The following is a 22,644-nucleotide window of genomic DNA, read 5'->3' as shown; positions in this document are numbered from 1 at the left end:
AAAATGAAATAAATATCAGGATGTAATTAAACCAAAATAATGTCAATTTATATTTAAAATGACTAGTGCGTGCCCATATGTGCGTGCCCGTACGTACAAAGAAAAAAAGAACAATTGTGACGTCAATTGTGATGTCATAGCACCATGTCCTGTCATCGGTTTGGTAAACAAATGGCCATAACTTGGGAACCACTTGTCCGATTAATATCAAACCTTGAAAAGGCACATCCTCAGGTCCCCAGCAATATATCTGGCAAGTTTCAATTAGATCGGACCAGAGGTTGTCGAGAAACAGCGGTCACACACACACACACACACACACACACACACACACACACACACACACACACACACACACACACACACACACACACACACACACACACACACACACACACACACACACACACACAGCCACACACACACACACACACACACACACACACACACACACACACACACACACACACACACACACTGCGAGAATTATAAATAGATGATTGGGATTCTCACAAACGTGAACCCTGAACCCAAACCCGATGCGTGTTCGGAATGTTTGGTTGGACGTCCGCTCTAGCCACGCCCATTGCCACGAGGCGAGGTGATGGGCGTGGCCACCTCCATCCGATGATCCATGCCCATCGCGGGAACCTGAGGTTCTGGCAGATCTTCGACGTACTCTCCACGCCCATCGTGATGACGCGATGTCCATTGGCCATCAACGTTCTCCAGCCGTCTTCGCCCCGCCCAGCGAGAAAACGCGTTGTTCGCGCCTGAGATCCTCGTTGTTTCGGTTTCCCCGTTTTATGTCCCTCGGCACGCGGCGACTCGCAGAACGAAGACCTCGGAGGGACGGGTTACCAAGGAGATGAGAGGCGGGCGATGCGGCCCGGGGAGTGGACACGTGCCTATGGCTGTTCGTTCCGCTCCGTCCTATTGTCTGTGTTGTGCGTCGTGCTCGCCATCGCAGCAGCTGTGGTCCTGCGTTCCTGGCTGGCTCTCCGGCAGGCGAGAGCCTCACGTCCCCTCACGTCTCCTCACGTTTTCTTACGTCTCCTCACGTCTCCTCACGTCCCCTCACTTCTCCTCACGTCTCCTCACGTCCCCTCACGTTTTCTTACGTCTCCTCACGTCCCCTTACGTCCCCTTACGTCCCCTTACGTCCCCTCACGTTTTCTTACGTCTCCTCACGTCCCCTCACGTCTCCTCACGTCCCCTTACGTCTCCTCACGTCTCCTCACGTCTCCTCACGTCCCCTCACGTCACCTCACGTCACCTCACGTCACCTCACGTCACCTCACGTCCCCTCACGTCCCCTCACGTCCCCTCACGTCGCCTCACGTCCCCTCACGTCCCCTCACGTGTTGAACTTCGAACGTGTTCTCGTTGATCCCGATCGGTCAGTGACGTCCGGCGCTTTTGGTGATCCGTTATTTAAAACCACAAACTGTACCTCCTTTCACTAACACAGCACAAACTGTACCTCCTGTCACTAACACAGCACAAACTGTACCTCATGTCACGAACACAGCACAAACTGTACCTCCTTTCACTAACACAGCACAAACTGTACCTCCTGTCACTAACACAGCACAAACTGTACCTCCTGTCACTAACACAGCACAAACTGTACCTCCTTTCACTAACACAGCACAAACTGTACCTCCTGTCACTAACACACCACAAACTGTACCTCCTTTCACTAACACACCACAAACTGTACCTCCTTTCACTAACACACCACAAACTACCTCATGTCACTCACACACCACAAACTGTACCTCTTCTCACTAACACACCACAAATTGTACTTCCTGTCACTAACACACCACAAACTGTACCTCCTCTCACTAACACACCACAAACTGTACCTCCTCTCACTAACACACCACAAACTGTACCTCCTGTCACTAACACACAAACTGTCCCTCCTGTCACTAACACACACAAACTGTACCTCGTTTCACTAACACACCACAAACTGTACCTCCTGTCACTAACACATCACAAACTGTACCTCATGTCACTAACACACCACAAACCCCACCTCTTCTCACTAACACACCACAAACTGTTCCTCGTGTCACTAACAAACCACATCTCAGGGTGCTGGTCATAGCTGCTGCTTCCCAGGAGCTGAGCGTTTGTCAGGAACCTCACCGACGCGTTCTGGTTTCATTCCAAACTCTCGTTCTGGTGCTTCATGTGAGGACATGCTGATCTACAGATAGGGGAGGGTGGAGGGGGATGGCTGCAAGGTATCTGAGAAAGTAGGCCATTGTGTGCTGGTGCACTAAACAAATTCCTTACCTGGGGTTATTCACCTGAGTCCTGAACACGACCTGCTTCAAGCTGCAGTTTGCTGCATTACGGATATAGAACAGACTGTATCTTCAAAGCCTTGTCACATGAACACGTTTAAACACGGAATACCAAGGAGGGAGGGGGGGGGTGGGCATAGGGACCCATCTACATATTACATACAAGGCTTTTGCTAATTTGTTTTTCCATTTCATTATTTATTGCCATTCTCTTCTATATCATACTCGAAACCGTTTTTCAAATCGTTGTCCAATGATTGTTTCTCATGGGGTAAAAATTATTTAAAAAACTATTTCATTTATGTGGGAACATTGTCCACAGGATGTATTTAACTCATTAAGACTTTTCTGTATGCAGGAAGCAGCTCTGTACGCCTTGGGAAACGATGGCCTCTACCTCTTCATGTCGCTGGACAAGAACAATGATATGGTCTTGAGTCCCGAAGAGTTCCTACCAATTGTCGATCGGGTTATTGGTAATTTAATCCTGCCGATCTTATTCGTATCGCATCATACAACACATCCCACCAATGAATAGTTTGGAATTCCCATGTAGGGCAAACTACTGACTCGTACCCAGACTAGGTGGTGGGTGTAATGGTTCGAGCGTTCGTGAAACTATGTGCTGTGTCCTTCCAAGACTGTCAGCATTAAAAAAAAGATGGAGCACAGACCAACATCTATAGGTTGGCAATCACAGCACAGGCTTTGGACCTCATGGGCTCCTCCTGTATTGAAGTTTCTTATGAGGGAACTCGTCCTTTTTTTTTATTGGTTGCTTTCCGGTTTCACCAGAGGGGACCACAGGTTTGCTCTCTGTCTGTCCATCCCACCTGTAGATTAATTTTTTTTCAGAATTTTTTTCCAATACCCTTCAACATATTCGACTGAATCTTGGTACGTAGCTTTATAATGATAAGTTACAGAACAAGTTTGAGTTTCAGGATGTTTGATCAATTTTTCACAAAGTTATGGCCTTTTTGGATTGAGGAAAATATCACATTCGTAGGGGACATGTCTTGCAAAGCAATTCTCACTCTTGTTATCTTTTTTTTATAAATATTTTACCCGATACGAACTGTGTCTTTGATGGAATGAATTGTGCGAAACGAACGTTTTTTTTTGAACGCTCTGAGCTCCGTATGTTTTCCGCAAACCATCACGTACAAACATCTCATCCCTCGTCTACCTGTAATTACAGGGCCCCCTCAATCGGGACATGCAGAGATCGAGGAAGGGGATCCGTCTGGCGAAAACGTCACACTGCTCGCCATGTTTCAGCCCTTACGACTCGAAAGCATGAGCAAGAGCAAAGATGGATTCCTTGGGGTGAGTTGTTTGTTATTGAGTTGAAAAGAATGTGTCATCTTTTATTTTGTGTTTCAATAACTGTTTTTGTTGACTTGGTGATGCAAAATCAGAAGCTTTGATAAAGTGACAGTTATTGTTGAGATATGATTGTCAGAGTCAAACGCATAATAAAGACCATGATGATGAACCCTGCCATGTTATTTAGGTATTTGGTTATTGTTTCAGTCATCTGCTTGCCAAAAGACAATATCCTGACGGTCCCTTCATGTGTGCAGCTTTGTCCTGCATGAAGACAAGACAGCTGTAGATGGATCATCCGAGCTAATAAAACACGACAATGTCGAACCTTGTGGAGTAGCTAGAAATCCACCATGTTACTCAACTAGACTTTCATGAGAGTTTTATTAGGGCACAGTCATACGAGATGTCACTCAATGTTTTAACAAATGTTTCCATATGAAAAACATTGCAGGTACATAAATCGCATCTGATGCAGCAATTTCAGGAGTAAAGACGTGTCCACCATTTTTCCATCTTTCCAGATGTATGACAATGCATCATTTAAACTAGAACGGCACTTGGGGAAGCGCTTACCTCCGCCAGCCTGAACAGTTTACGGGTTGTATCCCACGGATAAGCCGGATCTGCATCCGGACCTGAACCAAAATCAAATCGGCTCGTTCTTCTCACCTAACCAACTCATCCACCTCATTTTGTCATAATCCGTCCCCGACGTTTTGAAATATCGTGCTATATATCGTTTTTGGCCCTGTCTGTCAACGGTGTGAACTGTAAATCATTAATAAATAAAAAATTCACTAAAGTATCTGGATTCAGATCCGGATCTTCACCAAAATCAAACCAATTTATCCTTCCCACACACCCATCACATCCACCAAGTTTCGTCAGAATCCGTCCATAACTTTTTTGAGATATCCTGCTCACAGACAAACAGTGGTGAAAACATAACCTCTGTCCACCTTCAATGGTGGAGCCAATTATAACTTTACTTCAACTATTTACTATCCATACGTTCGTTCCCATGAACCGGAATTTCACGTCTTCCCCAAAGATCACAAACCCAGCTTCACGACCACCCCTCATCGCAATCCCGGCTTTCCCTCCGGGAACCGCAGTCCCCGCTTTCCCTCTCCATCCCTGGCTTCCTTTGACAGGACAAACCCAGATCCTTCGCCTCCCTACCCCTCCCCCAGGGCCATTTTATAACACTAGTGCGGGCCTGTACTATAATGCCCGTACGTGCGAGGCCGTACGTGCATGCGTGCCCATACGTGCATGGCCGTACGTGCAAAAAAAAAAGGAAGAGGAATTGTGACGTCATAGCACCGTGTCCTATCATTGGTGTGGTAAATAAATGGCAATAACTTGGGAACCACTTCTCCGATTAATATCAAACCTTGAAAAGGCACATCCACAGGGCCCCAGCAATATACCTGGCAAGTTTCAATTAGATCGGACCAATGGTTGTCGAGAAACATTGGTCACAGACAGAGATTGCTGGAATTATTTTATAGCACAAGTGCGTGCCCGTACGTGCCTGGCCGTACGTACGTGTCTGTACATGCAAACAAAAAAAACTTTCAAACCGCGTGCCAGAAACAACAACCACACAGGCCGTTCCTTCGCTCTCATGTGCCCGTACTTGCGTGGCCGTACGTGCGTGACTGCACGTGCAAAAGAGGAATTGTGATTTCTGGTTTTCATCAATGATCTCTCGGACTCTCTGGAAAATCCTCTATTTCTCTTTGCCGACGACTCCACCCTCTGCCGTACCATCTGTCATCCCTCAGACCGGCAAGCAGCAGCTTCTTCACTCACTGCAGATCTGGATAAAATCACAAACTGGTCCAACACGTGGAACATGTCTTTCAATCCAGACAAATCTCACACTCTCACTATGTCTCTTCGAAAGGACCGTTTACAAAACCCCCCCATCCACTTTCTCAACAATCCTCTGGAAGAAGTCTTTTCCTTCAAGCTTCTAGGTCTCACTATCTGCCATGACCTTTCCTGGAAAAGTCACATTTCCAACCTCGCCTCAAAAGCCAGTCGCCGACTGGGAATCCTCCGTCGTGCAAAGTCCTTCCTCGGCCCTCTTGAGCTCCTGACCACTTACAAAGCTTTTGTCCGTAGCCTGATGGAGTACTGCTCTCCCCTCTGGGCTGGTGCTCCTGCCTCCCACCTTTCTCGGCTTCACGCTGTCGAAACCAGGGCATTTAAGATCATCGGCATCTCCCGCAATGAAGCTGAGTCTTTGGGCCTCTCACTCAATCACCGCAGGTTGGTCGGTGGTCTTTGTCTTCTACCGACTCCTCTCCAGCCTTGCCCCCCCTGCTCTCTCTGCGATTTGTCCCCACCACATTTCCACAGGGCGCTCAAGGTCCGCCAACAACCCCCTTCTGGTAAAACTACCAAAATCACGAATCACTGCTCATCTTCACTCTTTCATTCCTCTTTTTTCCCGCCTTTGGAATAAACTTCCTCACTCTATTCTTTCCCATTCTTCCCTGCAGGCTTTCAAAACAGCTGTTCACCACCACCTCTTATCTTCCCCCATCCAAATCTTCGTTCTTTTCTACCCCCGATAATCCACCCAAGCCCACTTCCTTCATTTCTCCTGCTTTCCTTCCTGAAAGTCCCTGAAATGTCCATCTTCTCTTCGCCATGTTCCCTGTCCCATCCCCATCCCTCTCCCTTCCACAGTTCACCTAATGTGTCTGTTCCCCACTGTTTTGTCCCTTCCACTCCCGCCCCTCTTGTCTCATGCCTCCTTGCTGTGAGTTGTGTGTTAGCTCTCATACGAGCCTCGACCAAGGTATACAAAAAAAAAAAAAAAAAAAAAAAACTTTCAAACAAACAGTTCCTTCGCTCTCGTAAACGACGACCGGATTGGGGCATTGTGTTTATATATAAATGTGCATAAGAAATCGAGAAATTATATATAGATACAGGAAGTCATCACTATCCGGAAGTCCGTACATTGTAACCCGTAATGGGGAACGCGCTCTAACTTGGCCATAACTTGGGAACCACTTGACCGATTAATTTCAAACCTTTTGAAAGGCAAACAAACAGAGATTGCTGGAATTATAGATAGACAGAAGATTGATACTGTGGGTGCAAAATGCCAAGCAACGTGTCCTGTCATTGGTAACTAAGGCGCCCTTTCCCCATCGGCCACGCCTACGCAGAAATGTGTCCTGTCATTGGTTTGGTAAATAAATGGCCATAACTTGGGAACCACTTGTCCGATTATCATCAAACCTTGAAAAGGCACATACTCAGGTCCCCCAGCAATATACCTGGCAAGTTTCAATTAGATCGGACCAGTGATTGTCGAGAAACCGTGGTCACAGACAGACACACACGCACACACACAGACACACAGAGATTGCTGGAATTATAGATAGATGTACCAGTTGTTGACATGTCTCACACCATAGTCCTCTCGATTATGCTAATCAAAATAACATAATTCATGTTATTTCCCCACTTTGCGGGCCTCAGTTTAGGTCAATGTCTGACATTCCGCTCACTCGTCTATAATTTTCTTCATCGAGTTTGATGTGTTTTGAGTCGAAGAAAGACCACAAAGTGTGAGAAGCAGTGATACATTTGAATGATATCAGTACTACTGTAGTAGTTATGAGTTTGTGGTGTAGATCTCACCATAATGAACATGCCCCCGGTAACCGATGTACACCCCTTACCGTGTACTTTCAGGTCAGCCGGCAATGCCTTGCAGGCCTCTGGGCTTGGCGGCACGTCACTGTACCGAAACAGAGTTTTGGGACCAAGCGCTTCAAAGTGTTTTTGCCTCCACACTCGACGAGCGGTTTGGGAGAAGTCTGGTGGATCATCCCCAATGATATCGACCTTTTCACGGGCTACCTGTCCAATGACAGGCACCACCCGCCGGCACCCAAAGGGAAGGAGGTGCGTGCACGCTTGCTCCTGTATACTTCGGCTCACTTTGTCTTTCTTTATCACTTGTTCCAAGAAAAGCTTGGCCCAGAGCACATCCTGTAGAGCACTTGAGGAGTCAGGTGTTTGTTTTATGAAAATGTGATTTTAGTTCACCTGGAACTTAGTTCCGGGGATGGCACATTGTCCATCTGTTTGTCCATAATCATTTGCAACTACTTCTCTGAAACTACACACACAATTCCAATGAAACTTGACCGCAATCTTTATCACCCCTTGATGTACCAAAATTTGTTCACTATTTAAAAATCAGGGTCCTGGGGGGGGGGGGGTTGCTCCTCAAAATAGGTATTTGCTATAACATTGGTTCATTGGTGCATTTTTCTGATTCTGTCCCGTGTTGACTTCCTCCTAAGTATTGATACGAATTTGGGAATACGGTTGCACACAACATTCAGGTTCCTTTAGTCAGTTATGTCGATAAGTGCTTGTTCCCTAGATAGCTCACCTTCCATTGTTTAATGGGAAGAAATCAATTAAGTGTGCTGTGATTTAATTTAATAGTTAGGGAGCAATCATAACACAATGGAGATGCCCCTCCCCCTCTTCTGCGAGGAGGAAGAAGAGCCCTCCCATCCCGTCATTCATGACGTCAACAACTCCCTCCCACCCGTGGTTGAGCAGGGGATGGAGCACAAGGGCATGAGTCACGCCGGGAGCGGGGGAGGGGGCGGATAGGAATAAAAAAAGGGATGCTCTGCTTTGTTCGGGCGGGCTTTTCAGTAGTAGGCCTTTGGGTTCTGCTTGGCTTGGGTTAGGGTCGAGGCTTTTTGAAGGCTTTCTGCTTGGGCTTTTCAGTTGTAGACCTTTGGGTTCTGCTTGACTTGGGTTAGGGAGGAGGCTTTTTGAAGGCCTTCTGCTTTGGCTTGGCTTTTAGTAAGCTTTTTTCTTCGGCTTGGCTTTTCAGCAGACCTTCGGGTTCTGCTTGGCTCTGTTCACTTTTTGGGCTCTGGCTTGGTTCGTCGAAGAGAGTCAGCTTTGTTCATCGGAAGAGAGTTGAGCTGGTTGCTCGGCTCGGAGTTCTTGGTTCGTGTTGTGAGAGGCTTTGTTCATCGGAAGAGAGTTGAGCTCGTTGCTCGGCTCGGAGTTCTTGGTTCGTGTTGTGAGAGGCTTTGTTCATCGGAAGAGAGTTGAGCTGGTTGCTCGGCTGGCTCTTCTTGGTTCGTGGAGCTCTTTGTTCTCCGCTTGGTTCCCGGCTTGGTGCGACTCATCGGCCTTATCTTGGAGGTGGTTCTTCGAGATAGCGACGCATCGACGGGAAGGATCGGCACCTCGTCTCACCAGCACGTGTTCGGAAGCGCGAGAGGATTCGCTGGAGCTCGGGAAGGATCGCGGCTCACGGCAATTGGATCGAGCTCGCTCTCGCTAGAGCCTGGGTCTGAACAGCTTGAAGACCACACGAGGTGGAGAGGTTCGAGATAGGTTCTGGGTTTCGGCTCATCTGTCCCTCCAAGCTGGAGTCCATTATTAAAGGCATCAGCCACCATTTCTTGGGTGTGTGTGTGCGTACGTGTGTCCGTGGGCCCGTCTAATAAGTAGGAAACTGTTAAGTGCTTTGTGTGCTGTAAATGATTGCATTGCATTTTGTATAGTCGGTATAGTTTTGCTCTTACGTGCTTTCCGAGTTCCCCATTATTATTAATAAATGCCCAATTGTTAAATGTTTTCAGCTCGTCGCGTTGATTCTTTCATTGATTGAGCATTTCGTGTGTTGGGAGTTAGAAAGCCGTTGGTTTTCCGTAAAAGGGGGACATTCGGACCGACGGTTCTCGGCCATTAAGCCGCTCGGAATCACGCACGGGACAGGCTCGCTTAAGCGGCTTGTTCCGTCGAGGGTGGAATACCCCGGTAGTTGGATCACGTGGGTATTTAGGTAAATGGAAGATTGGCAATCAACCCTACCCCACGTAGTCTGCCCATTGGCGTATTTCGGTTCTTGCACAAGGACCCGTCAGCCTCGGAGTCATCCGGGCAGCAATCTATATTCCGGGTGATCGGTCGACACCCGGCAGCGTAACACCGTATTCCCCTCTAAAAAGCACGGGGTCCATGCTGTGCTTTGGACGAGGCCGCTGCGTGCGCGCCTGCGCGAGTGAAATCCGTTCCGGAAACGTCCGCGGTGGATACAAGCCGACCCCACAGACGGACAAAAGTTAGGCTGGAATTATTGAATTGAGATCGGACGGGTTCTTCAAGTGAGCGTGTGTGTAAAGCCCCATGTGGCCTGCACTGCACGTTCTGTTCGCAGAGCGTGCGAAGCGGCTTCCCCGATGCATCACGCGTACCCCGGCTTGCGCGAGATTTCGCACAGGTTCGGGGTGCGAATGACGTCATCGGCGATTCCGCGGCGCGGGTTACGGACGGGCAGAGCACATGTGCTCTCGTGGGGAACCTTTCGAAACGCGAGGCTTGCTTGGGATGCGCAGTGATGTCGTGGTTGCATGAATAGTTGGAATCCGGCAGAAGGGAATCCCTGCCGGATGTTACCGTCCGGGAAGGGACGCGAACAGCTGCCATAACGTCATGGAAAAGGAGTGCGGTTTGTGAATTGCCGTGCTGGTGCGAAAAGAGAAAAGCAAGTCTCGCCACTTCGAGTATACAGGATTCCCTGGGCAGGGGGTAGGAGACCCCCTTGCTTAGGGGGCACAGGAACTACTAGTTAGGGGGATGGGTTAGAGTTAGTTAGACCGGCTTCATGGGGACGTGAATTGTTCCTCATGGAGCCCGTGGAATGGATTAGTTGGAGGGATTTCAGTTTAGATTTAGGAAATGGGAGTTTTTGGATTTTTGGAGACATGGACAGACTGGAAATGTTTAGTGGAGACGAAGCCTAGCTACGTAGAGTAAAAGGAATGTGCATTGATGTAAGGGATGACGAGGGAGCACGAGTTAGTTAGGGGATTTAATTAGGAAGGATGGCAGTATAGAGTGTTGGTGTGAGTTGTGAAATGGAAAGAGTGTGGGACAGCAGGCCCAAGTGGTGTGAGTGGAGCGAATGTGGTATGCATGGTGCGAATGACTGATTGGGGGGAGGAGTGATTCCCACCCAAGGGACCCGGGGTCAGTTTAATGTTAGTTAGTGGGTTATTCAAATTTACTAACAGGAGGTCGTCTTGTTGGTGTCGGGAGAAGGCACGAAACCCGTTTGGAGGGGTGCAAGAGTTCATGGACCGGCTTGGAGTGTGGCTGTGGAAAGGAGTTTTGTTTAGTGGGCACCGGACTAGTCGGCCAGAGTAGGCCAAGGTCCCAAGAGGGGCCGGGATAGTGTAGTGGGCACGGGCGACCCATCGGAAACGGGACCCATAGTGCCAAAATGCCACGGGGGCAGTGTAGTGGGCACGGACAACTCTCGGAAAGGGGCCCGGGGTACCAGCATGCCACGTGGGCATCAGAATGCCATGGGGGCAGTGTAGTGGGCACTGGCGACCCTCAGAAAGGGACCAGGGGCACCAACACGCCACGTGGGCATCGGAGGGGGGCAATGCCAGAGAGGGCAACCCCCCGTGTTCATAGGGAGCAGCTAGGCTTGGAGACAGCCTGCGGGCCTGGGGATGCCATGGTTTGAGTTCGGCAGAGGAGGAGTTCCTGCCAGTTGAGCCACCCTGCCCAGCCAGGAAATTGTGCGAGGGCACGAATGAAAATTTGAGGGCAAGGCCCAAATTTATAATGGACACCAACACAGGCGATGGGAATCGTAGTTTTTAGAACCGATAGTTTAAAAGTGTGAGGCGTTTTTTGAAAACCCCAGGGTAGTTTCAGGTGTAATAAATGTTAGGGTAGTTAGGAGATGTACCCCTTCTCACCATCCATCCCTTCGCTCGTTGTAGGCTGCTGGACTCACCTAGGTAGATCGCTGAACTCTGAGGAGGCCATTCTGAGGCTTTGTTGGGCCTCGAGACAGGATGCTAGTTTCTCCTTATTCCCCTCTAAAAAGGATTGTAGGGGTTGGGAGTAGGCTTGGTGGACATGATAGGCTAGCCAGACAATGACGATAAAGGGGGTTAGGGAGCTGATTATAAAAGGGAAATAAAAATAAAGAGGGGCGAAATTTTGTTGTGTTTTGTGGCAAATTAAGGGAGTGGGTATGGACAGAGACAGGCAAAGGCGATAGAGTGGGGGGGGGGGAGACAGTAGACTAGGTCCGAGCCCGCCTTCAGAGCGGCCGGCACCACCGCACTCCCTCCAGACCTGATGGAACCACACCAGAGACCGCCAGCTTCACCTGCCGACCTGTTGTGCTGCAGCCGCCCGTTCTGCATGGGCTTGCCTTGCCATGCCTAGTTTGCCTGCCTCTGCCATGACCCCATGCCTGCTAGCCCTTGTTTGCGTTTGTCCCTGTGTCCATCCATTCACCATTTGCGCCAGGATCATCCAGTTTTGCAAGGACTGCCCTGCAGGCAGCCCGTGCATCCATCATGTTCATTTGTTTTGCTACCATCTCCATCCATTCCCCTGCACCAATGACTTTGCAATGACTTTTGCCTTTCCCCTTTCACAGATCACAGGTCCTGGGCCATGATTAGTGTAATGTAATGGATAAGTTAAATGAAAATTGTTGATAAGTTGAACCCCACCTGCATTTTTGTTTTAGCGCCGGCAATTTTAGTTAAGTTGTCCGAATGAGTCTGAGAGTTTGTTACGCAGCGTATTAGGTTATTTTTTTGTGGACACGCATAAAGAAATGTCACACTCAGGGATCAGAAGGTAAAACGTACAAGGCTAAAAGTTACACATGCTGGTCACACGAAAATTTGACGACTCGGGACGGGGTAGTGTTACGAATTTGGGAATTCGATTGCACGCAACATTCAGGTTCCTTTATTCAGTTATGTCAACAAGTGCTTGTTCCCGAGAGAGCTCACCTTCCATTGTTCAATGGGAAAAAATCGATTAAGTGTGCTGCGATTCAATTTAATAGTTAGGGAGCGATCATAACACAACGGAGATGCCCCTCCCCGTCTTCTGCGAAGAGGAAGAAGAGCCCTCCCGTCCCGTGATTCATGATGTCAACAACTCCCTCCCACTCGTGGTTGAGCGGGGGATGGAGCACGAGGGCATGAGTCACGCCGGGAGCGGTCTAAGGGGTGGATAGGAATAAAAAAGGGATACTCTGCTTTGTTCGGGCAGGCTTTTCAGTAGTAGGCCTTCGGGTTCTTCTTGACTTGGGTGAGGGAGGAGGCTTTTTGAAGGCTTTTTGCTTCGACTTGGCTTTTCAGCAGACCTTTCAGTTCTGCTTGGCTCGGTTCGCTTTTTGGGCTCTGTCTTGGTTCGTCGAAGAGAGTCGGCTTTGTTCATCGGAAGAGAGTTGAGCTGGTTGCTCGGCTCGGAGTTCTTGGTTCATGTTGTGAGAGGCTTTGTTCATCTGAAGAGTTGAGCTGGTTGCTCGGCTCGGAGTTCTTGGTTCGTGTTGAGAGAGGCTTTGTTCATCGGAAGAGAGTTGAGCTGGTTGCTCGGCTGGCGCTTCTTGGTTCGTGGAGCTCTTTGTTCTCCGCTTGGTTCCCGGGTTGGTGCGACTCTTCGGCCTCATCTTGGAGGTGGTTCTTCGAGATAGCGACGCTTCGACGGGAAGGATCGGCGCCTCGTCTCACCAGCACGTGTTCGGAAGCGTGAGAGGATTCGCTGGAGCTCGGGAAGGATTGTGGCTCACGGCGATTGGATCCAGCTCGCTCTCGCTGGAGCCTGGGTCTGAACAGCTTGAAGATCACACGAGGTGGAGAGGTTCGAGATAGGTTCTGGGTTTCAGCTCATCTGTCCCCCGAGCTGGAGTCCATTATGAAAGGCTTCAGCCACCATTTCTTGGGTGTGTGTGCGTACGTGTGTCCGTGGGCCTGTCTAATAAGTAGGAAACTGTTAAGTGCTTTGTGTGCTGTAAATGATTGCATTGCATTTCGTATAGTCTGTATAGTTCTGCTCTTACGTGCTTCCCTAGTTCCGCATTATCTATATTAATATTTCGGCATGCCCCTTTCTTTTGTTCCACCATCAGATTTTTGTTACTGCATGAAATGAAACAAGATTTGGCACATCTTCTTCTTCTTCTTTCGGCTGCTCCCGTTAGGGGTCGCCACAGCGGATCATCCGTATGATCCGCATAGTGATTTGGCACATGTTTTACGCCGGATGCCCTTCCTGACGCAACCCTGGTCGCCTCTTACGACACAGGGATATGGTACACCTATTTTAACCGGGGTATACACCGGCCCAGCACACTGGTACTCACTTCGCCGACCTCGGAAGGATGACAGGCTGAGTCAACCCCCTGGTGTATTAATTCAGTGGCCCAACGGGGCTTGAACTCAGGACCTTTTGGATCCCAAGCCGCTGCCCTAACCACTACGCCAACACCAGGCTCAAGATTTGGCACATATACTAATGATATTATTGTCTTCCTTACGAGCCCCTCAAAATTCGTTTTGATGCATTTTCACAAACTTCAACGGATTCCATTCAGATTCGGTACGATTATGGCTTTTGGTCCAACTTAGGTCATTGGCTATAAAATTTTTCCATAACACTTCCGATATTCGAAAAAATTCGATAAATCGATATCCCTTGTGGGATTTTCCATTCAAATCCACTCAAGTTTAAGGCCGACGGGGGACACAAATTTCCACTTTGCCCCGGGCGCTGTTTACCTCTGCTACGCCAAGCTGTTAGGGTTAGTGTTAGGGTTAGCAACCCTAACGCTAACCCTGACAGCTAACCCTGACAGCTAACCCTGACAGCTAACGCTAACCCTAACGCTAACCCTAACCGCTGACAGCTATTCAGGACATTTGCAAGAAAGCCCGGGCAACGCCAGGCTTTATTGCTAGCCCGAGCAACGACGGGCATTACTACTAGTTATTAATAAATACCCCAATTGTTAAATGTTTTCAGTTCGTCGCTTCGATGCTTTCATTGACTGAGCATTTCATGTGTTAGGAGTTAGAAAGCCGTTGCTTTGCCGTAAAAGGGGGACATTCGGACCGACGATTCTCGGCGATTAAGCCGCTCGGAATCGCGCACGGGACAGGCTCGCTTAAGCGGCTTGTTCCGTCGAGGGTGGAATACCCCGGTAGTTGGATCACGTGGGTATTTAGGTAAATTGAAGATTGGCAATTGACCCTACCCCACGTGGTCTGCCCATTGGCGTATTTCGGTTCTTGCACAAGGACCCGTCGGCCTCGGAGTTATCCTGGCGGCGATCTATATTCCGGGCGATCGGTCGGGCCTACTCGACTTCCGGCTCCGTCAGAGCGGTCGGCTCGCGGCCGACACCCGGCACCGTAACAGTATCATTATTCTACCAGGTGAGCACCCAGGGGTATTGCCCCAATTTTTATCCCCCGCCACGTGGCGGAAGGGGGATATTGTTATCACCCGGGTCGTCCGTCCGGCTGTCCGTCCGTCCGGCTGGGCGTCAACATTTATAGCTGTTAGTGCGATAACTCATGAACTCTTCGCCATATCGATTTGAAATTTGGGTCGCACATGTACTACGTGAAAAGGAAGAACCCTATTGATTTTGGGCGTGGCCGGCTCCAAGATGGCCGACTGGGGCGGTGTCAACATTTATAGCTGTGAGTGCGATAACTCATAAACTGTTCGCCATATCGATTAGAAATTTGGGTCACACATGTCCCACCTGAAGAGGAAAAACCCTATTGATTTTGGGCGTGGCCGGGTCCAAGATGGCCGACTGGGGCGGTCGTCCGGCTGGCTGGCTGGGCGTCAACATTTATAGCTGTGAGTGCGATAACTCATAAACTTCGCCATATCGATTTGAAATTTGGGTCACACATGTACCACCTGAAAAGGAAGAACCCTATTGATTTTGGTCGTGGTCGGATCCATGATGGCCGACTGCTGCGGCCATTTTGAAAAAAATGTTTTTTGTAATAAATGGAAAACCGCTTATTTGATTTCAATGGCGGGGGATTCCCCATCTCTGATGGTATATTTCTCTCTTCTTGTGCATCATAATGATAATAATCAACAAGCAATAACTGCAGCCATTTCTTCACAATTGCTTGGCAAAATGATTTACTCTAATAAGGTTGGGCCTAATTCACAACAGAATGCTCTTCACCTTGATTCAGAACTGAAGGTAAACACGAATGATTCTTTGTCCATAGTTCTGATTTTTACAATCGGAATAGCTCGTTGCGATGGTTCACTGCTCCCTGAATCACCTGACCCAAGTCTTTTCATTTTACCAGGTGTTCCTTCACAAGTTGTTGTCCATGTTCCATCCACGACCATTTGTGAAGAGCAGATTTAGCCCTCAAGGAGCTATCGCCAGTATACGTGCAATGAACGATCGGTTTTATGAAATTTTCTTCAGGTAAGAAAGCTACACGGCATTCCTAGGACTGTTTGACATGTGATGCCTTGCTCAGTCACAAACAATAACTTTTATGTTTCTGTTATCTTTGTGTTTCCCACTTTGTTCATCACCCCAACCCAATACTGCATTCGTGTTTTCTCTTTCCAATTTGCGGTGCATTGAGCCAGAATCCACGCGGAGTTTCAGCTGAACGAACCACCGGGCCTCCCATTCTGGTTCACCCCAGCCCAGTTCACAGGGCACATTACAATTGCACGGGATGCCTCACACGTACGGGACTTCCACCTATACGTACCCAGTAATCGGTGAGCCGTTGGGGATGGGGGTGATGCTTACTGGTTTGCGGACATTAAAAAGGGAGGAACGAATGCGATGAAAGAAGGAAACGAAAGTGAGGGGATAGAGAGGAAGGGAAGGGTTTAGACGAGGGAGAGTATGTGAAGCGAAAGGGTTTTTTGAAGTTTTCATTTGTGCAGGAAAGGAAGAGAGCTGAGGGGAAACCTCTAAGAGGTTAGAATCGTCAAGTAAGGGATTGGACGAGGAAGCTTGAGGACTGTGATGTAAAGGAATAGGGGGTTTAAAGAGAGAGAAGGAAAAGTGAGGGAGAATGTGGGACTGAAAGAGACAAAGTACATTTGAGACTTTGCACTTGGATTATATTGCTGTCTAAGTACACATGAACGAACTATGAACGATGGGGGTGCTTTCCCTGCCCCATCCCTCTCCCTTCCACAGATCTAATGTCTCTGTTCCAGGTGAGCTAACAACAAAAAAACAAACTGGGGGATATTTTAATTGGCTCCGTCCGTCCATATTTGTGTCACGCTATCTCGTCCTAAATAGTTGTGCAGAAATTCACCAAACTTGGTAGTTATGATCACCACATGGCATGAAGGTGCAAGTGCAGTGTCATTTTGGCCAATCCCCCTTGGTCAAATACAAAAAAAATACAACTTCTCACCTCTAAGCTGTCTTGCCAACCCATCTGTAAACCCATCTTGTTTGCATCCCAACCCATCTGTAAACTGTCATCCCAGTGTTTCACAGGCAGGATGATTCATCAATGTGTGTGCCGTCCCTCTGATGGGCGTTAAACTGTGCATCCTGTCTGCCAGCATTTGTTGTTGGATGTTGAAGATCCCACTGTGTCCTTCAAAAAGTGTGGGTGAACTATCGTCGTCACCGTGGGCTAATTCCAAATTCTTGCACTAACTAGCAAGAACGTCGCAACATAGCCGATCACCAGAGCTGGGATTGAAGGGGCTCCTCCCAAGCTTCATCCAAAAGCCCTTGCGGACTTTTGCTTGTCATCACGTATCTCGAAAAGTTAATCGACAGTTATGTGCAAGAGTACCATGTCGAGAGGCGGCTAAACAATGTACCGAATGATGCCGACCCGAAGAAGCCTCCTCCCCCCCCCCCCGGTATTGCAGGAAGAGCGGCCGTCAGACAGTTTTATCAGAGTGACTAATGCCATGATAAAGGTTTGCGACACCCCTGGGACACCGCAATACCAAACTTTAATTAACATGGTTGCATGAACTCCACTCCCTCCAATGGTCAAGTGGGATGGGCTTGAGCAGAGTGGTATAGCCGCACAAACTTCGTATTTCACGCTGGATATATGGGATGATTTTTGGCAGAGCAATATGGCCATGCAAACTCCACTTCCTATGGCGGATGAGCGGGATGACCCTGGTCTTAGCAACATGGCCATGCGTACTCAGCTCCCTGTGACAGAAGACCGGGATGGCCACCAGAAGAGCAACATGGCTGCGTGAACCCCCCTCCCCATGGTGGATGAGCGGGTCGGCCTTGGGCAGAGTCCGCTCCCTTTGACGGTGAGCCGGATTTGCCGTGGAAAGAACAACATGGCCGTGCGAACCCTCCTTTCCTCGGCGGATGAGCGAGTCGGCCTTGAGCAAAGCTTTGAAACATGTGATGAGAGAGAGCCAAATCCTCTAAGCTCGCAGATGGTGTATAGGAACAAGGTGACTCATTAGACGTGCCCTAGTCCAATTATTACGTCAAAGTATACAGCTGCAGCAGGATTTTGTGACGCAGAGCCCAATACAAAACTTAGCCATGGCCGGTTTTCAGCAGCCATTTTAAATGGTGCCGGCACAGGCAATGACAACGATGGGTGGCCGGCGGTCCATTCTGTCCTGCGTAAGTGGTTTGGCGCAAATGGGGGAGTTGACAGTGGCGGTGTTGTCATGGAGCTCAGCCCATATTGGTGTTTGCTAGCCCGAAGGCTTGTCCCGGCTTCGCCAAAAAGCAAGGGATGTTGAGGTGGCAAGAGTGTCTTTTGTCAGCCTGATGAACAGTGCGGATCAGGTCACGAGAGCCCGTCTTTTGGCCACAACCACTAAGGAAAGCGTGATGTGGCTTCATGCAATCCCTGTTCCCTCTTTGGGAACACAGCTTGACCCCGAGTCTTTGAAGGTTGCGGTTACACTACAAGTTAGATTATCTCTCTGTGAGCGGAACAAATGTCAATGCGGCAGTATTATGGATACACTTGGACGCCATAGCCTGTCGTGCCATTTCAGTCGGTCGATCTTTTAGACATTCGGCCTTAAACGATGTGGTCAAACATGCCCTTCATGAGACAGGGATACCATCTGTCCTGGAACTCCTTAGTTTAGACCTTGGCGAAAAACACCCGCCTGGATGTCTTGACCATTGTCCCAAACAAGAATGGGAAAAGCCTCACCTGGGATTGCACTTGTGTCAACAATTTCGCGAAATCACACGTTTACAATACAGCTTCAATGGCTGGAGCGGCTGCCACCGATGCGGAAGTTCTGAAACGCAATAAATACGCCGCCTCAGCCAATCTTATTTATTCAAACCAATCACCATCGAAACAATGGGAGTGTGTGGCCGATCTGCATCCAACATCATTAGTGATATCGGTAGAAGGCTCGTTACATCCACTGGCGATTATAAGGCAACTGGTCTGGTTCAAGCAGTAACTGAGCTTGACCGTCCAGTGGAGAAACGCCATTAGCATACTGGTTTTGGCGAGGGAAGAACAAGATCTCACATTAATACCATTTTAAAGTCTTTTTCTTTTTTTTTTTAGTGTGGAGTTTGAAGGTTTTATTCATTTTTTAAAAACAAATGCACGTACATTACGCTTCATTTAGTGAGTCCACACACACACACACACACCAACTTTAGTACATTGCCCCAAGGTGACCTACTTTAAACAGCATATATTTTCTCATTAATTGATTAATCAGGTTTTCATGGATGTGACTAGCAGAGTGCATTCAGGGTTTGAAATGAGCTGTGGCCTGGGTGCCAAATGCTATCAAAAACCCCGTCGGGCCACCAAAAACTTTCATCCTACATGGCCCATGTGGCCACTTGTGTCAAAATCTTCGATATATCTTCTTCGTCAATGTATTTGGTTGTCAATGTATCAGTATGCAATCTGAACCAACTAAACTTTCTAAAGGGACTCAGATCATACGGAAAAAGGTTTTAGTGACTTAATTTGCCCCTCTCACCTGGAGTTCCAAAGGTGGGGTGACGCAAATTATCTTCGAAAATGTGTACCATGTAGCGCCACTTCCGGTCGTGGTGGTAGAGGGTATTATGAGTGACGCTTCAGAACCCTCAATTGTATAACGAGTAAGAAGACTCCATATTATTTTCACACCTGGTTAGTCGATGTTGCTTTCGACTTCACTTGACCGCGAAAAAATCCTGGAGAATTCCCATGTTTTATTACCTTTTTCCTCTTCGGGAAGGCGTATAATATGTAGCATCGTTCCACCTTGTCGTGGCATTTTTCTAAGGCCACTTCAAATGGCAAAAGTAATAAGAATAAGGATAATAGCATAATAATAATAATAATTTAACATTACAGTACCGTATTGCAAAATAATAATATGAACAGTAATAATAGTACAATAATTGGCATTAATAAAAAGAATAATGTGGATCACCCCTGACCGCTCCTGAAGATAAATTTCAAATTATTTTACGCGATTGGAATAACGGTAACCCCTTGATATCACCCGACACTGCCAGCCGAAAACACAAACTCGCGCAAAAAGCTGATCCAGGGGTGTCCCATTACCAATCGGCTGGCTATCGCTTGCCAAGCCAGCCGTCCCTTTTCAATCGTTTTGTTGGAGTGCTTGCTTGAGCGAACACTACAAGCTCATTGGTAATGGAACACACCCGGCACATGCTAGACTGAGCCTGGTTTGCATGCCCCTAACTCCACCTCTGGATATAGAAGCAAGGCCGCGAGTTGGCAACGTGCATGCATCACATCGTTAGCCGCATGCCTGAATGATATAAAGCATGCATGCGGCGTGGGCTTGCGATTGCGCAATGCCCAATTGTACAGCGCTGTATCTCTGGAGATCAGTAGACAGTGCGCAGCTTCTGATTGGCTATCTAATTTTAGGAGAGACTGGAATGACCCATTTGATCACATGGTGCTGCTCTAATGATCACATGGTGCTGAGACTCTCCATCTTAGAGAAGACGTGCACTTTCGGTTTTCCATCATGTGGCATTATTTACAAAACGTATCAGATCCGAAAAATAAAGCAGCAGCAAAAAGGAAGCCGGTTGAAAAGGAATACTTAGCTGGGAAAAGGATGACTTATCGACTGAACTGGGAGAGAGTTTACGTGGCTTGATTACGAGTAAGATTGGGACGTGATGTTCTGCAACGTGAGTATGTGTGAGGAGGAGGATGTGAGAGGAATGGAGGCGTGAAGGAAGTAAAATGGGTCTTACACTGGTAAATGTGTGATTCCGAGTTGTGAGGTTGCTGGGATGAAAAGAGTTGAAATTTGATCTGTAGACTTCGTGAGAAATAGTAATTTAAACACGGGTACTAAATTTTATGAACTTTGATTCACCAGCACATAATATACGGTCGGGTCATAAAAAATGCTGGCTGGCCATATAAACAATCTGTTTATGTGGCCCGGTGGACCACAAAAAACAATTTAGTGTGAGCCCTGGCATTGCATTAGCGGCACAGCCACACCCTCAGCCAATGATGCTACCCCGCATCTTTGTGTTGTATACATATGAAGGTACTCTCTCTTCATCGTCAGGATGGAGTTCAAACAACAATGTACCACTTATTTTTTAACAGTTTTCCACTAACATTTCACAAAATGATACTAAACCAAAGTTGTGGTTTTCCAAATGTATAACAACCCACTAAGCATCCAGTCTTCTGTTGGTAACACTGCGGGGCCATTCCCATAGATCTTTGAACGTGGACATGGAATGGCTTTTTGGTTCCAAAGAGCAAGGAAACATGGAGGTTGACATAGGCCATGTACCACAGGTGTGTTCCACATGTCACCGAGTCATGACTAATGTACCGGCTTTGACCTTTGCAAATTGGTCTCAATTCCTGCATCAAATAAGGTAATTCTTCGATGACCGTTCGTGTGCTGGAAGTACGTGAGTCCTTTTTGAGCAACTGAAACCAGAACAATCAATCTGCAGTTTCTTGCTGTAACTGACCTTGATAATGGTTGTTTAACTCTATTTTCTTGTAACTTTTACATGACGGAGTAAGTGGCTGCATCAGACGGGTCGAGCTGTTTAAGAACCTTCCGTTGTGGCCACACAGATGGAGCTCATCTCAGAAGGACCTTCACTTCCACTGGAGATTTACGATGAGAATGGAAACAACCTGGAGCTGAACTCGTCCGACCCCATACAGTTTATCTTTGATGACATTGAGTGGGAATCGGAGATTTCTGTGCAGGAAGTGCTCAACAGCTTGGAGCTTGCCATGTACCCATTTAAGAGGGTATGGAATTCTTTTCACCTCAACGATGATGCAAATCTAATTTTGATTAAGGTAGTTTGATTGAACATTATTAGTGGAGTCAAAAAAAAAAAAATATATATATATATATATATATATATATATATATATATATATATATATATATATATATATATATATATATATCCCTTGTTGTACTAACTCAGCGCTGAGAGAGCTAGTTTACATACACGTAATATCCTTTAGTCGCTGCAGGAGATTGTTGCTGATTTTATTCTCTCAAAAGTTCTGTTTCTTTTGAAGTTTCACGTTTTTCGACAGGTACGCTATTTCCCCTTTGTGGAAGTGTTTCCACGAGCTCGGGCCGAAGCCAAACTGGTTCACTCAATCCTCCTTTGGGGAGCTCTGGATGACCAGTCTTGCTGAGGTGGGAATTTCTGAGTGTTTTTCATGATGATTTTATTGCCCTTGAGCTGGAGATTTAGTTTCCACTCTTCTCCGTTCTTACCTTTTTATTTTATTTGTTATTTTCAACCAATCGGCTCACCGTGCGATCTCCAGGCTCAGGACGGACCCTCCGGGAGACGGCCCTGGAGAGTGAACCCGTCCTTGCCTTGCTCGCCGAGCGCTTTGTTAGCAGCTGGGCCCTTGTCGCTGAGCTGGAGATTCTCAAGGTACCACAAACAAAGCGCACATCATGCGCACTGAACTGTCCGACCTTGCTTGTCTCTTTATGATGCCTGGGATGTAAAAACGATGACTACACTAAAGGCCTTGTCACACCTTGACGATTTAGCCAGCGTATGCCGACGTATGAAAAATTTGTCTAAAACGCTGGCACACATCGAATACGTTATGGGTAAGTTTTGTAGACGTTAAGAGCATGCTGGCAT

At 47.7% G+C, this 22,644-nt stretch overlaps 1 protein-coding gene across 4 annotated transcripts in view; it reads left to right on the top strand.

Annotated features, from left to right (window-relative positions):
* Positions 1–657: 657 nt before the first annotated feature.
* Positions 658–22,644, top strand: part of SELENON (selenoprotein N) — a 36,831-nt gene continuing 14,844 nt past the window's right edge. Inside the window, exons 1-10 of one of the 4 annotated variants that reach the window (XM_085854872.1) lie at positions 658–916; positions 2,680–2,797; positions 3,523–3,650; positions 7,377–7,589; positions 15,839–15,963; positions 16,134–16,271; positions 21,217–21,298; positions 21,590–21,772; positions 22,073–22,178; positions 22,313–22,425. In XM_085854872.1, coding sequence (XP_085710998.1) covers positions 869–916; positions 2,680–2,797; positions 3,523–3,650; positions 7,377–7,589; positions 15,839–15,963; positions 16,134–16,271; positions 21,217–21,298; positions 21,590–21,772; positions 22,073–22,178; positions 22,313–22,425 — 1,254 coding nt within the window. In that variant the 5' untranslated portion in view covers positions 658–868. The other 3 variants (XM_085854871.1, XM_085854873.1, XM_085854874.1) reach the window with 3 other exon arrangements.

The sequence above is a fragment of the Eptatretus burgeri genome, chromosome 14 (genome assembly GCF_056783735.1).
Source record: "Eptatretus burgeri isolate ZD-2024b chromosome 14, Ebu_testis_v1, whole genome shotgun sequence".
Lineage (NCBI taxonomy): Eukaryota > Metazoa > Chordata > Myxini > Myxiniformes > Myxinidae > Eptatretus > Eptatretus burgeri.
This window is presented reverse-complemented; position numbering and strand designations above follow the sequence as displayed.